At 29.4% G+C, this 13,682-nt stretch overlaps 1 protein-coding gene across 1 annotated transcript; it reads right to left on the bottom strand.

Moving 5' to 3' along the window:
* Positions 1-187: 187 nt before the first annotated feature.
* On the bottom strand, positions 188-5,047 carry LOC111298512 (sulfate transporter 3.1-like). The gene is made up of 12 exons (XM_022893229.2): positions 4,626-5,047; positions 4,324-4,531; positions 3,986-4,157; positions 3,671-3,736; positions 3,323-3,436; positions 2,861-2,977; positions 2,199-2,325; positions 1,731-2,017; positions 1,450-1,640; positions 906-991; positions 738-814; positions 188-641 (listed from the first exon to the last, which is right to left on the bottom strand). The coding sequence occupies exons 1-12, from the start codon at positions 4,942-4,944 to the stop codon at positions 453-455; spliced, it is 1,953 nt and encodes a 650-aa protein (XP_022748964.2). The 5' UTR covers positions 4,945-5,047; the 3' UTR covers positions 188-452.
* Positions 5,048-13,682: the final 8,635 nt, after the last annotated feature.

Here is a 13,682-nt window from a genome sequence, read left to right as displayed (position 1 = left end):
ATAATTTTCAACATGACACGGTGATATATGATATGAAAGGTTAAAAATTTTAATCAGTCATATGGGTTTAATAAAAATAAAAAAAATATTTTTTTGTTTCACGTAATGATATTAATTATGATATGATAATTTTTATATTATATTTATATTTGATACGAAATATATACTAACAGTATTAAAGATAAATGTCGATAAAAAAAAATGTTTATTGCTTTGATGCTTGGATGCTTTGATTTCACTAGTAAACATTATTTAAGGAGACAAGGATCCGAGTAGATCTTTGTTTTTGGTGAGAATTACATGTCATATTTCAGCTATAATAGTACAAAGCTTATACATATAAGCACTTCCTGCAAAATTTCTTCTTCTTTCAGCAACCAAAAAAGGTGAATCGTAGCCTTAAAGCTCTGTACCTTAGCATCAAGAAATTCATTCGTCTAATTGATTATAAATTACACGTTGTTCTCTTGTGCATTGTAGTCAATTGGAACAGGATTCGACTTCCCTGTGTGTAGCATGAAATTACATGCTGCAACAGCCTCTCCTACTGTCAGGTAGATCCATTCTTGACCGATTGTATCAATGAGTTTGGACTTGTCTAGCTTCTTCATCACCTCACTTCGTGGATTAGCTAATACAAGCTGAAATCAATGACAAAATATACTTGATTTAAGCAAAACAGTTTTAGATGTAAGAAAAACTCTAAATACGAAATGTGGCAGAAAATAGTTTTTCACCTTAAGACCTCTTTTATCAACACTCTTCTTGACTTCTTCGAGCATGCTGGTCCCACTCGTGTCAATGCTACCTACGGCTGCAAAATAAATTTCCTTGAGTGTTACAAGTAATATTTATTTGTAGGTTCCAATTTTTCTTATGTTGTTTTTTGACTCATCTTCACTTACCACTCAAATCCAATACAACATAGTGTAAGCTTGTTTCTTCCGCAGATTTTACCCTATCTTCCTCTTCATAAATCCATCTCGAGATCCTGGAAGAATAGATAGAGGCCAGATGAATTATATAGCAGTCATCTTAATCAGATTCAGGATTTTTTTAAGGTGCCTATTTATATAATATATATATATATATATATATATAATTGTTAACAAATTTATTAATTTTATCAACGAAAAAATAAATAGAGTAAAATTTTGAGTATCTAGAAGAAAATTTTCTTTCAGAGTTTTCTTATTTTTTAATTCTTGGAGGTGTCCATGGAAACCCCACTTCATGGATCCGCCAGTGAGCTTAATCCCTTTTTTTGTATAAAGGACGTTACAATATGCAGACAGAGGAAAGAGTTGTAGATATTGAGATTTTAATTTTAAACTTATTAAATTTTATTTTTTAAAAGAGATTGCATGGACTAACTTAATTAAGTTTCAGGTTTGTAATCATTATAACCTTCCCAACTATGTCAGGAAGCTTTGTTAAGTGTTTGCCTACCTTTCTCTAAGATAGCTTGCATTTGCAAAGTAAACAGGTGCATCTATCTGAAGTATGAGAATCCCTGGAACCTTGTTTGCAATTGGGTATTGATCCATACTTCTATAGATACCAGAGTTTGGAATATTGCCTAGAACAAATGTTCGAGGCCTCGCCACGAATAGAAGAATCCTTAGCAGGGAAACAGTGATCTGCATTGGTAGATAGAAATTGTATCAATGATTTCATGTACCTTAATTTGTATATAGGCTTATAACTTGGCAAGATTTAACTCTAGTTACCGCAATGACTAGACCAATTTCAACACTGCCAAGGACAACGCCGAGATAAGCGCCCAAGCAGATGAAGAAGTCGAATTTGTCAATTTTCCAAAGGTGGATAGCAGCTTCATAGTCAAGCAGGCCAAGCATGGCAGATATAATTATAGAGGAAAGCACCACAAGAGGAGTGTAATGGAACAATGGTGTTAGGAATAACAAAGTGAACATCACTGCTGTTGCCATGACAATGTTCGAAACTGCACTTTTGCTTCCGGCATTGAAGTTCACTGCAGTTCTTGAAAATGGTCCTGCAATCATAGCCAGGATCCACAAATGATAAGTTCAAAAATTTTCTAACTATAAAAGCAAATATGGGTATTAGTCATGGCATTTTCTATGGTGAAAAATGGGCTCTGGCCTTGTTATGGATTTCTCAAAGGGCAAAACTTGTTACAGGGCATGACTTATTAGCTAGATATGAAGCAGTACCTGCAGTCAAGTAGCAAGAAGTGCAAGAGCCAGCAATGTTCATCATCCCAAAGGCTATCATCTCTTTGTTCCCATCAATATGATAGTTCTTGAACATGGCAAAGGTTCTTCCGACTGCAATTCCTTCCTATATAATATTTATCACAATCAAACTCTATATTAAATATGCACAAATTCAAATATTTGTAACCTATTCTCGGTTTTGTTGGATTCCAAGATTATTTGTTTATAAAAGAAATTGTAATTTGAAATACAAAAATGATTGTAAATGTTTGAAATTTTCACTTTTTAAAAGTGAAAACATAAATTATCTCAATTAAATCTTATTAAAGTTCACTTATTTATTATTCTCCACTTATAGAATTACTTGGTTCCTGTATAAAATATAAAAATATTTAAATTAATAATCGAAATGATCATATTTTTTTTAATTTAACATAAAGTGATACGGTGGAAAAACATAATTAGGCAATTGGTGCAAAGCCAAAAGTATGAACCCAACCAAAAACAAGATGACATGTGATTAGACAAAGCCAACTCTTGTTTTTGAGGTAAACGATTATGTGCAATTGTGTCTGAAAAAGCAAGTTGGGGAGCAAAATTTTAGTGACAAAACTGTGATGTTAAAAACGTCAAAGGATCATGAGATTAGTAATACTCACAGCAAGGCCAATGACGCCAATGATGATTCCTGTTTTCATAGCTGCCATCAAATGGGGCGATCCAAACGCCAGCTCTGACGCAGACGGTGGATTCAACCCTTTCTTCAAGTGCCCAATCTGGAGTCAGAAACCAACAAAATTTTCATAAATATTACTTATCCTAAAACCACATCCTCATCAGCCTGCAGAGGTTTCCAGCTGCTTAATAAATTTTCTGTCAAAGAGTTGGAACTTTGCATGACAATTTGTATTCAAATCCCAATCCTTCTTTTCGGCTTTTGGAATTTAGTTCAGAAACTCTTTTCGAGGTTCATGTAATGATGAATTTTTTTTTTAATTTTTAAAATTTCGATACAAAAAAGATAAATACATGTTAATGGATAATTGATATCAAACATAAATTAGATATTTGGAACCAACATACATGAATATGATTAAAGGATGAGAGAGAGAGTGACTGACCACTTGAACGCCATGTTTTTCTGCATTCGTCAGATAAACGAGAATGCTTCCCAAAATAACTGAGGTGAGCGGTGCCATGGCGTTAATCCAAAAGAAGGTTGCCTTTCTCTTGCTCTACATGAATGGAATCCAACCTTTACACATAAATATTTTAATCCCAAAGGAAAAAAACTAATAAAAACGATACAAAATTAATATATATTATTATACTGTAATATTCTTTTTTGAAATAGGTACTTTACGTATGTATACTCTTGATATTATATGTCTACGATATTAATGAATGATTTGGATTCTAAAAAAGATATGAATTAGAAGCAAATTAAAGAGGGTATTGCATGTACTCACTAAGTATCTTGTGAGTAGAAGAAAGAAAAGGAAACAACAGCCCAGGACAGCACTCTCCCATCTCCACTGCAACCACCACAATAAAATAATTAATTAATATCTTAACTATTTCAACATATACATTAACATGAACAATTAATGTTAAAAAATGTCCTGTTCAAAATTTTTTTTTTCCAACAGCCGAGTGGTTTATTAGTTAAATGTAGGACTCTCATAGTTTTAATTGTCAGAGTTCAAATTTTAACGGTCTTAAGTGTAAAAAAGATGTTAAAAAATGTCATTAAGCAAAAAATAAATGGTTGTAAATGAATTAACCTGGTGAATTTGGCCGAAAACTGAGCGCATGACGGATAGAAGATCAGTCTCATGAGTGAAATGGACTAAACCAAGCATCCCTTTCAATTGCTGCAAACACACAATTGTGGCTGCTCCACCCATAAATCCCACTATGGTTGCATGTGACAGGAAATCCACGATAAACCCAAGTCTGCAATATTTTAACAAACAAAATTTAATATTAACTAGAACCATGTAATCATCAACTAATCAAGGATTATTTGAATATCTTTTAGACTTTTTACTCGGTCTTTGTCCACAATTAGTTACGACTTAAAATTTAAGACACATGACAAATTGTAATTAAACTCATTTACCTTAAGATGCCAAGGGAAGCTTGGAACACACCGGCAAAGAAAGTAGCCGTGAAGACTAACTGAACATATTGCTTGGGGTTCTCAGTAGGGCTAACCTCCTTCCCAAGCATTGAAGATATTAGAAGTGATGCCACAGCTACTGTCCCTACTGCCAAATCTTTGGAGCTCCCCAACATGGCATATATCAGTGGCGGAACAAAGCTTGAATCTGCGTTCCAAGTTCATTATTTCACATTTTCTACTAGATAGAGTACATGATTATTCATTAACAAAAGAAAAAAAAAAGGAAAAAATGAACTTACAAAGTCCAATAATTGGTGGTATGCTGGCCAAACTTGCATAGCTTATCCCTTGAGGAACTGCAAGACTGGCAATGGTGATACCGGCAATCAAGTCAGCCTTGAAGAAGTCAAAAGTGTAACGAGGAGCCCATTCCAGGATTGGTACAAAGTATTGTAATCCTAACAAAAACTTCCTGGAAGTAGGCTGATTCTTGAACTGCCTAAAAGGGTCATCAGGGAAGAAAGTCTCCTTGAGATTTGTTTGTAAAGACTTTAGAAATGGTTTCGAAGGAGGAATCGGCACTCGCTGTGGGCACTCATAATCTCCGATGGTTCCCATTTCAATGAACTAAGTTGGTATTCCTACAAATTCGAGTTGCTTTGAAGATATCAATGTAAGACTCGAACAGTTGTTGCAAGTTACACTAGATATGGTTTGCTGTGATGAAGGTGATCAAGGGCAGCCTTTTATAAGGTGAAGGAGTGATACCTAAGTGCTTTAAGGGACCCACACGTCGACTAACGTGGCATTGTGTAAAAATACTTTACCCTCCTTGACCATCCACCTTTTAAGACTTGCTTAGGATTACTTCACTGCCATCTTGGCAACTTCAACGCGTGGTTGATTCTGATTGGTACAGGTTTCGCCTACCACACTTGGTGGTTTACTAATGGGATGGAAGATACGCGAAATGGTGTTATTAACACTTTTTTAGTTAAAACTAATTAAGAAATTAATGTTTCATAATGATATTATTGACGGGCGCATATGGCCCCCAACGTCGTAAGTGGGATAATTAGCTGGCTGCTTCTGCCGAGCAATGCCAGATACAATTTTGCTTAGGTTTTGTAACGAACAACATCTAAGTATATATATGTTTATAAATTTAATAATTTATGTATTTATATTATTTTATTTTATATTAAATATATGTAAAATATAAAAATTATTATGTTATAATTTATATCAACATATTAAATATATAAAAAAATTTATATATATATTCTTTTTATTGAATTCATATATTTTTTGTTAAGATTTTAAATTGTGTTTCATATATTTTATCATTATGCACGTGTTTGTATTGGCGGATCCACCTTTTATGTTAGGGTATCCATGAACATTTCTAAAATTAAAAAATAGCAAAATTTAAAGAAAATATTTTTGAAAACATTCTCAAAATTTTCTTTTATACACCTTTAAAGATTAAAAAATAAAAATTTTAAAAGAAAATTTTTACTTAAACATTTTATTCTTTAATATGATAAATCCATTAACAATCTTTATATATATATATATATATATATTATATAAGTGAACACTTAAAAAAAAAAAAATCTCGAATTCATATGTGTACTGTATTTCATTGGGGGAAAAATGGAAAATCTAACGGGTTCAAATGTCGTTTCACTGCATCGATCTTTGTTCTTTGAAAACAAGTGAATTTGTGACTCAAACAACTAATTCCGGACCAGTTGTGCTAGCTATTTTGGATTTGCATAATATCCAGACACCACGTAGGCTCAAACATTCTTTTAGTTCTTTCATCTTGGAACAAGGAGTTTGCCTAAAACGATTTCATTTGACACAATAAGAATTCTTAACTTGTTAAGGTTATATTTTAATATTATAGGAGATTCGGTTTCAATTTTTTGAAACAGAAAAAAAATGTATTAATCATTGAAATAAATACCCGAATACTAATCCACAAGTTAATAGTAATAATTTATGAATTTAAATTATATTTATTTAATCTTAAAAAATAATTTTTTACGATTCCTAAAATCCAAGTGATTAATATCATACACCCACAAACACCCTGATCTTATAACTCGTATAGATTCTAAACCTGATAACTAATTTATCTAAATATCAGTAATAACTAAGATAAAAAAATGGAAGAAAAAAAAAAAAACTCATCATGGCGTTTTGATTTCGTTTCCTATCTCTTCGGTTTTTTATTTTTATTTTTATTTTATGTTCTTGTTTTTTCCAACATAAAGATCAAGGTTTCTTTTAAATTTTTTTTTTTATGATTATGAAAATATAAAGAATAAATTTTGTTTTACTTTTCCTACCATCGCAACTTGAAGTCATCTAAACAAATTTCTTGGAGTGATATTATATCAATCAAACATAAAAAAAGCACACTGATTCGATGAAATAAAATCAAAACAAGAGTTTTATTGCAGAGTTTAGATAAAAAAAATTAAAACAATAAAAAGATTGAACAACATTCGGCTCAAGCTTCAAAGCGTTTCAATCTTGTGCCTTAATTTTCCTTTTTTAACTTATAGAGTTTTGATTTTCATCATTTTTTGTTAGAACTATGACTAAAATCTCATAAGAAATTTATTTTAGATTGACAAGATATTTTTTGATGAAAAAAAAACTTACAAAAAAATTTTTCTAAAGGAAATGAATTCTTAATAAGTAAGTTTATATGCTTATAAACAGATGGAGTCTCTAAGGTTAGGTATAAAAAAAAATATAAGAGAGTTGTAGGGTTTTATGGGATAGACTATAACATTCGTAAAAAAAAAAACTACTTTAAGTATTTTTATAAGTTGAGGGACTCTTTAATAAAGAATGAAAAATGTATAGGACCTATTGATAAATAATCTAGCTTTTAATAGTGTTAGCATATACTATTTGTTTGGTCAATAATTGATTGAGAAAGAAAAAAGGACTTATTTCTTCTTTCTTTTGTATACAGAAAATACAAATCAAAGGATATCAAGTGAAGGGTAAGAACAAAATCTACAAGGAGAATTGTTTGTCAGAGGTGAGTAAAAACTTTCCTTCAATTTTGGAGAAATAATGTTGATCGTTAAGTTTAAAGGTGTAATTTGTAATCGAGAAACTTTAAAATTTCAGGAAATCCATTATCTCTATTCAAGATTAGTTTGGGCAAATCATTTAGACTTTAATTAGGGTATAATAAACTGTTAAAAAAGTTTAGTAATGTGATTTTATTGCTATAAAAATAGAAAAAAAATTTGATGAGGTTAGAAAGGAAAATTTTTGTTTCGTTTGAACTTTGGTACTTGTAGTGATGGATTAAGATAATATTTTGTGTTAAGGGATAAAATAATACTATGATTATTATATATCATTGGAAAGCTTGCTGAATTTACTTTTTGATGAAATAAACGGAAGTCAATTTTGAATTTTTCATGAAAAGTAATTTAATTTTTACTTAAGGATGTGTAAGTTGCGTAGTAGCATAAGCAGGGAGAAATTATGAAATTCCTCTTAAATTTTATACAAGGAATTATGTATTGAGCCATACATGTTTGAAAATATCACTAAGTCTACTTTCCTCTAAAAGAAATGGAACTGAATTCTGAGTCTCCTATGAATAAATATGTAATTTTTATTAGAAGATATACATGCTATTTGGCAGTAGCATATGATGTGAACTGCAAAAATTATTATAATTAATCTACAAAGAATCATGAGATGAGCCATATATGTTTAGAAAACTTATCAAGTCTAGTTTCTAATGCATTAAAAAGATTTTAATTCTAAATTGGATATCTTAAGATATGGCTATTTTAGTGAAAAGAGCTTAGGCTATTAGTATTAATTAGTTGAGTTAACCTTTGTTTAACCTAATTGTTTTTTGTATAACTTGTCTCAAAATGGGTTGATTAATTACTATTATGTTGAAATTATCTTGAATAGGTCATTAATTATTTGGAGGAAAAAACTAAGTAGTGAAATCGAAAAGAGGTAAGTAGAATCTTACACACTTTACTTATTTCTGAACTTATATATATGTATGTTTCTAAATAAATAAATATTTTATTTCTTTATTTTTGATATATGAAAATAGGATTAAGCATATGATTATTTCATGTTTTTGTTATGTAAATAATGGATCATGCTTATGAATCAAATGAGAAAATGATTTATGTTTAAGGAACGATTTTTATGATAGCTATATTTTTATATTTCTGGGAAATAGGATCATCAACACTAAAACTAGTTCTATAGCCCTAGCTAAAAGGTTATAGTAGTTAGCATGTATATGATCACATAACCCTGGCTAATAGGTTATAATAGTTAGCATTAGGCCATCGCTAGTGGGTTATTAGAGTTAGCAATGATCATGAAGATAAATTTGTCGATACGACCAATATAATGAGTTATAGCAGTGATCGTAGCTAATGATGAACTAATGATTTATGGTGACTTATGATGATTTTAAAGATTAATCCATGATTTGTATGAAATACATATTTAATTGTAATTTATGATTTATAAGTGAAGAATTGTATGTTTTGATATTGATTTATAATCTACGAAATGTTTGATAGAATGATGATTTTTGAATTGTTTTGGACATTATGATTTGATGAATTTTTTTGGAATAATCCATATAGCATGTATGAAAGCAATATTTGATCTGATAAGGTGTATGAGCCTATATTTGCTGAGTTGTGGTTTGCTCATTCTTCATTTTCTTTTCTTTTACAGATAATATGAATGATGTATGAGTAGTCTTGTGAGGAGTTAGAAGAATCTGAGCATTGGAGAACTACTTAGAGAATAGGATTTTATGAAGTATTGTTTCTTTTTAGTTGTAATACTCGGCATTGACGCTTTGGAGACCTGTTATTTAGTTATTTTATAGATATTAAAACTCTTTGAGAACTTATTTTATTTGAAGATTTTTCAATGGTTATGGAATAGGCTTCGTATTGCTTTGGAGTTTTACTTCAAAGTAATATGGCCATGTTATGTCTCAATCTCGAAACATGATATAGATACCCCATAAGATTACTAAAGATTTATTTTTTATGGGTATGTATGTTTGTATATTTGTGAGTGAACTAGAAGAAACTGAGATAGTCCACATAGATATGGTGTATGAGTGCACATGGGTATTTATTTATTTAGGTTGAGAATACTTTATAGGACTAGATAAGATTGAGAGGGAATATGAGTATTGATTATAAGTGTGTGGTTTGATATATGTTTGTAATTTTTTACAATTAGTGAATCTTTTTTCTCATTTGTAGATATAGGTCAATTAAGTTGAATCACGTTAAATTGCTATATTTTGTGTGATTGATTAATGGTTTGATTATATTTCTGTTGGCTTGGATTGTTTAATTGATTAAAGGCTTTGTTTGCCTAATAAGTAGTATCAGAGCTATTGTGATCTTAACAAGTGGTATCAGAGCTAAATATTCGAAACATGAGGAAAGGTAAACTCAGAGAAGTTAGATTAAATAGAGGAGTTCAAGTTCATATTTTGATAGATCGATTTACATGAAGCTTGAAGGCACACAAAAGAAGATTGTTATGAGACTTCTATTGCAAGTAAAGTTAAGCATGTTTAGCATGAAGATTGATGATTAATGAAATTTGAGTCAATGTAGAGATTATTGAGAATATTAACTCAAATCCCATAAGAGATTTGTTTGAGATTGGTAATATATTTTTTGATGGTCAAAACAACTTGTAAGAAAAGAATTCTAAGAGGAAATGAATTTTTAATAAACAGGTTTTTATACTTATAAATATGTGAAGTCTCCATAAGGTTAGGAATGAAAAAAATATGTAAAAGAATTATATGATTTTATAGGATAAACACCCTGTAGGACTATTGGAGATTTATGTTTTATAGGTATATATGTTTGTATGTTTATGAGTGGACTAAAAGAGACTGAGAGAATTCATATAAATATGATGCATAAATGCACATAGGTATGCGTTTGTTTTGATTGAGAATACTTCATAGGACTGGAGGAGATTGAGAGGGTTTATATATATTAATTATGAATGTTTGATTTTATGTATATTTATAATTTTCTACAATTAGTGGATCTTTTTTTTTCATCCATTGATGTAAATTGGATGTCTAAATCATGTTAAATTACTGTCTCCGGATGATTGATTAATCATTTGATTATGTTTTTGTTGGCTTAGATTGTTTAATTGATTAAGGATTTTTTTGTCTAATAAGTGATATCAGAGCTATTATAATCCTAACATTTTTTAACTTTGTAGTCTATTTATGAAATTTTATTATTCTCTTATTTTCTTTTTGTTTTAGTTAATTATCATTTTTAAATAAAATAACAAGGATTAATTTAATTAAAATTAATACGATTTTCTTTTTAAAATTGAAACAATTTTATAATAATAAAAAAAGCAATGCTATAAACAAACTACAAAATCAAAGTTTCTATGAACTTTCATCTTTGTAAGAGAGTCAACAAAATGGTTAACTTCCCGAAATACATGAACAAAATAAAATTTTCTAGCTCTTGTATATAGATTATACAATCTATTTAATAAGTCATTATATTTTTAAGGGCTGTTACTGACTCTATTAAGCCAAGATGTAACTAAAATTGATATGCTAAGGCAATTGTATATTACTAATCACACATTTAAAAAATAATAATAATGAGCCATCATTTTAATTAGATGCCTTAAAAGACACTTTTCAAGATTATCCTAATATAATTTATTATCTTTATCTATTTGATAACTAAAATATTTATTACTTAAATAAATTATATATAACAATATTTGAAGGGTCGTACTGTTTCATATTTTACCTAAATCTCTTTAGTTAATTCATATTTGATGGAGTATCAGCTTTTAATTCGAAATACAATTTAGCTTATTAATACAATTTAGCTTATTAATACAATTATCTTTAGAATGTGACATCTAACAAGTTTAAAATTTAACTTTTAACATTTATAATTTCTTCTCTTATTCCCAAATTGCAGCCTTTTTTATAAAAGAATTTCATATATCACATAGGTTGGTTAGAAAGATGTTGTACCATACATATACACATAAATTTGACGATTCTGTATCTGTGTTATGTAAAATACTAATAATAGGTGTATTCATATCATATTTTATACGAAAATTATATGTCACAATTCATGTCGATACGAACATAAAAAATACATTTTTTTTTAGTTTTCTTAAACTCATATATAGCTTTTGCTAAAATTTTAAAATCGTGTTATCGTCATGTTTTTTTGTATCATTTTTGTTTCTTGTCACTATGTAATATCTGTAGAAACCTAATTTTGTTTGGATTATTTGAAATGAGTTTCAATTTAGATCTATTAGGATATCTCAATTGAGTAGTCTTAGCTATTCAAAATTAAGTAATTTGGGCTCAATTGCATCGATCAAAATAAATTAGGTTGAAAAGTCCAAAGATAATTTAAGTCAGTTATGTTTGAAAACCAAAAATTTGATTAAAAATTCGCATGGATTCAATCCAAATCAATTTAGGTTTGAAAGCCCAAAGTCTAAAGATGATCCAAGTCCAATTTAAGGCCCAAGGTTGTTTGATTAGGATTTAATTAAATTTTAATTAATTAAAGAACTTTAAAAATTGAAAATTAAAAAAAAAAGAATTCAACAAAAAAGGAAAATCACTTGAAAGGAAATTGAAGGTGTCATGCATGGCACCTTCACCCGATCGACCACTCCCATTCATTACTTAGCCACCTTAACTTGCACTGCTACTTTAAGCAACCACCCCAATAGTTGCCAACAGCCACCATGGCAAATGAAATCAAGCAATAAATCCTAGAATTGATTCAAGGTTAATCCTATTAAATCCCAAGCACAAAACTTAGTAGAAAAGGCCAATTTTTTTTTTTTACAAAAAAACTCTACGAAAATCCCTACATTGCCGAGATCCTTTACCAACACCAACATAAAACTATTAAGCATTGAGACCACCATTAACAACCATTGTAAGCCTAGCTTACCACTGCCTAACAAACCACTAGTAACCCACCACTACTCACATCTCCTTCATTAACACATTCAAACCACCCAATAGCAAGCAAACACCCACACACAAACAAAACTAAAATCCATGACTAAAATTACCAACAACTCAAAAAAAAAAAACATTGCTACCCCAAAAATTTCTTTATCTAAGCATATCAAACAACAACAAAAACAAAAAAACCTTATCCCTATAAGGGGAGCAACAGCACCAAAAACCATAAAGAAAAACCAAAAAGCCATAAAAAACAAGAAAAAAAAAATAAAGTCTTAAAAAGGGTTTTAAGTTTAAGGAGTTTGATAGTGTTTTAGGGCTAGATCTTTGGGGTATATGACTGTTTTGGGGAGAAAAAAAGCACACTGAAAAATGGTAGCCTTTTGACCAGCAACTGAGGCCTTTTTGGGATTTGAAACAGAGAGCTTTCGATATAAATCTAGGGCTTTATCAGCTATTTTAGGCAAAACCAAGCTTGAAAATTGAAAAAAAAAGAAGAGAAAGAGTAATTGGGTATATTTTAGGACCAAATTGATGTCGACGAGTAGCAAGAGAAGTGGCGATAGTAGCGATAAAAAAGCAGTTGGCTTTTGGGTTTAAGGATGGTCGATGTTTTCTTTTGTTTTTGTTTTTTTTTTTAGAGTTTTTGGATTTTTTTATGAGAAAGGTTGAAATGAATTAAAAAAAAAAACTTTGATTTTATAGCTCTTGAAAAAGAAAAATGAGCTAACCAACTAATTCGATCTAACAACATGCTCAACTCAACCTGACTCATTGTAGTCAACTCGACTCGTGACTCATGTGACTTGTTGACTGACCATTGATTTTCATTGACTCTTTAAGCTACATTTATTGATATTGATAAGCTTTTCTTTAATAATTTTTAAACTATTTATTTGTTTATATATGCATACTTAAATTTTAAAATTTTAAAATAAATATATTTGTTTTTTGAAAAAAAATACAATTACAAAATCTAGTAATTTTTTTCAAAAATTAAATAATAATTAGAAAATAAAAATCTTTTCGAGGATTAGATGTTGAGAAAATTTGTGTAGTAATTCTTTAAAAATCTTTAGTTGAGGGTATTTTTCTAAAATATAACCAAAGTATTGGAGTATTTAAAAAAATATTTAATACAAAAATTTATTTATTTATTTATTATTTTTATAAAAAAAGAGAAGAGAGAAAAAGAGAAAACAAATTTTTAAAAAAGGAATAAAGGTACATATGATAATCATGTTTCATTATTTGTATTTCATGTGCATTAATTAAATTTTAAAATAAAAAAAAGCTT

This window comes from Durio zibethinus, chromosome 16 (assembly GCF_047325235.1).
Source record: "Durio zibethinus cultivar Kanyao isolate XHJ-2024 chromosome 16, ASM4732523v1, whole genome shotgun sequence".
NCBI classification, from domain to species: Eukaryota; Viridiplantae; Streptophyta; class Magnoliopsida; order Malvales; family Malvaceae; genus Durio; species Durio zibethinus.
This window is presented reverse-complemented; position numbering and strand designations above follow the sequence as displayed.

What these genes read in the sequence shown, in the direction of transcription:
- LOC111298512 (XM_022893229.2), bottom strand. Translation starts at nt 4,944, where the DNA reads ATGGGAACCATCGGAGATTATGAGTGCCCACAGCGAGTGCCGATTCCT. An exon ending in TTCTACTCACAAGATACTTA is followed by an intron (nt 3,437 to 3,670) that starts GTGAGTACATGC and finishes CCATTCATGTAG; the next exon opens with AGCAAGAGAAAGGCAACCTT. An exon ending in TTGGCGTCATTGGCCTTGCT is followed by an intron (nt 2,326 to 2,860) that starts GTGAGTATTACT and finishes AATATTATATAG; the next exon opens with GAAGGAATTGCAGTCGGAAG.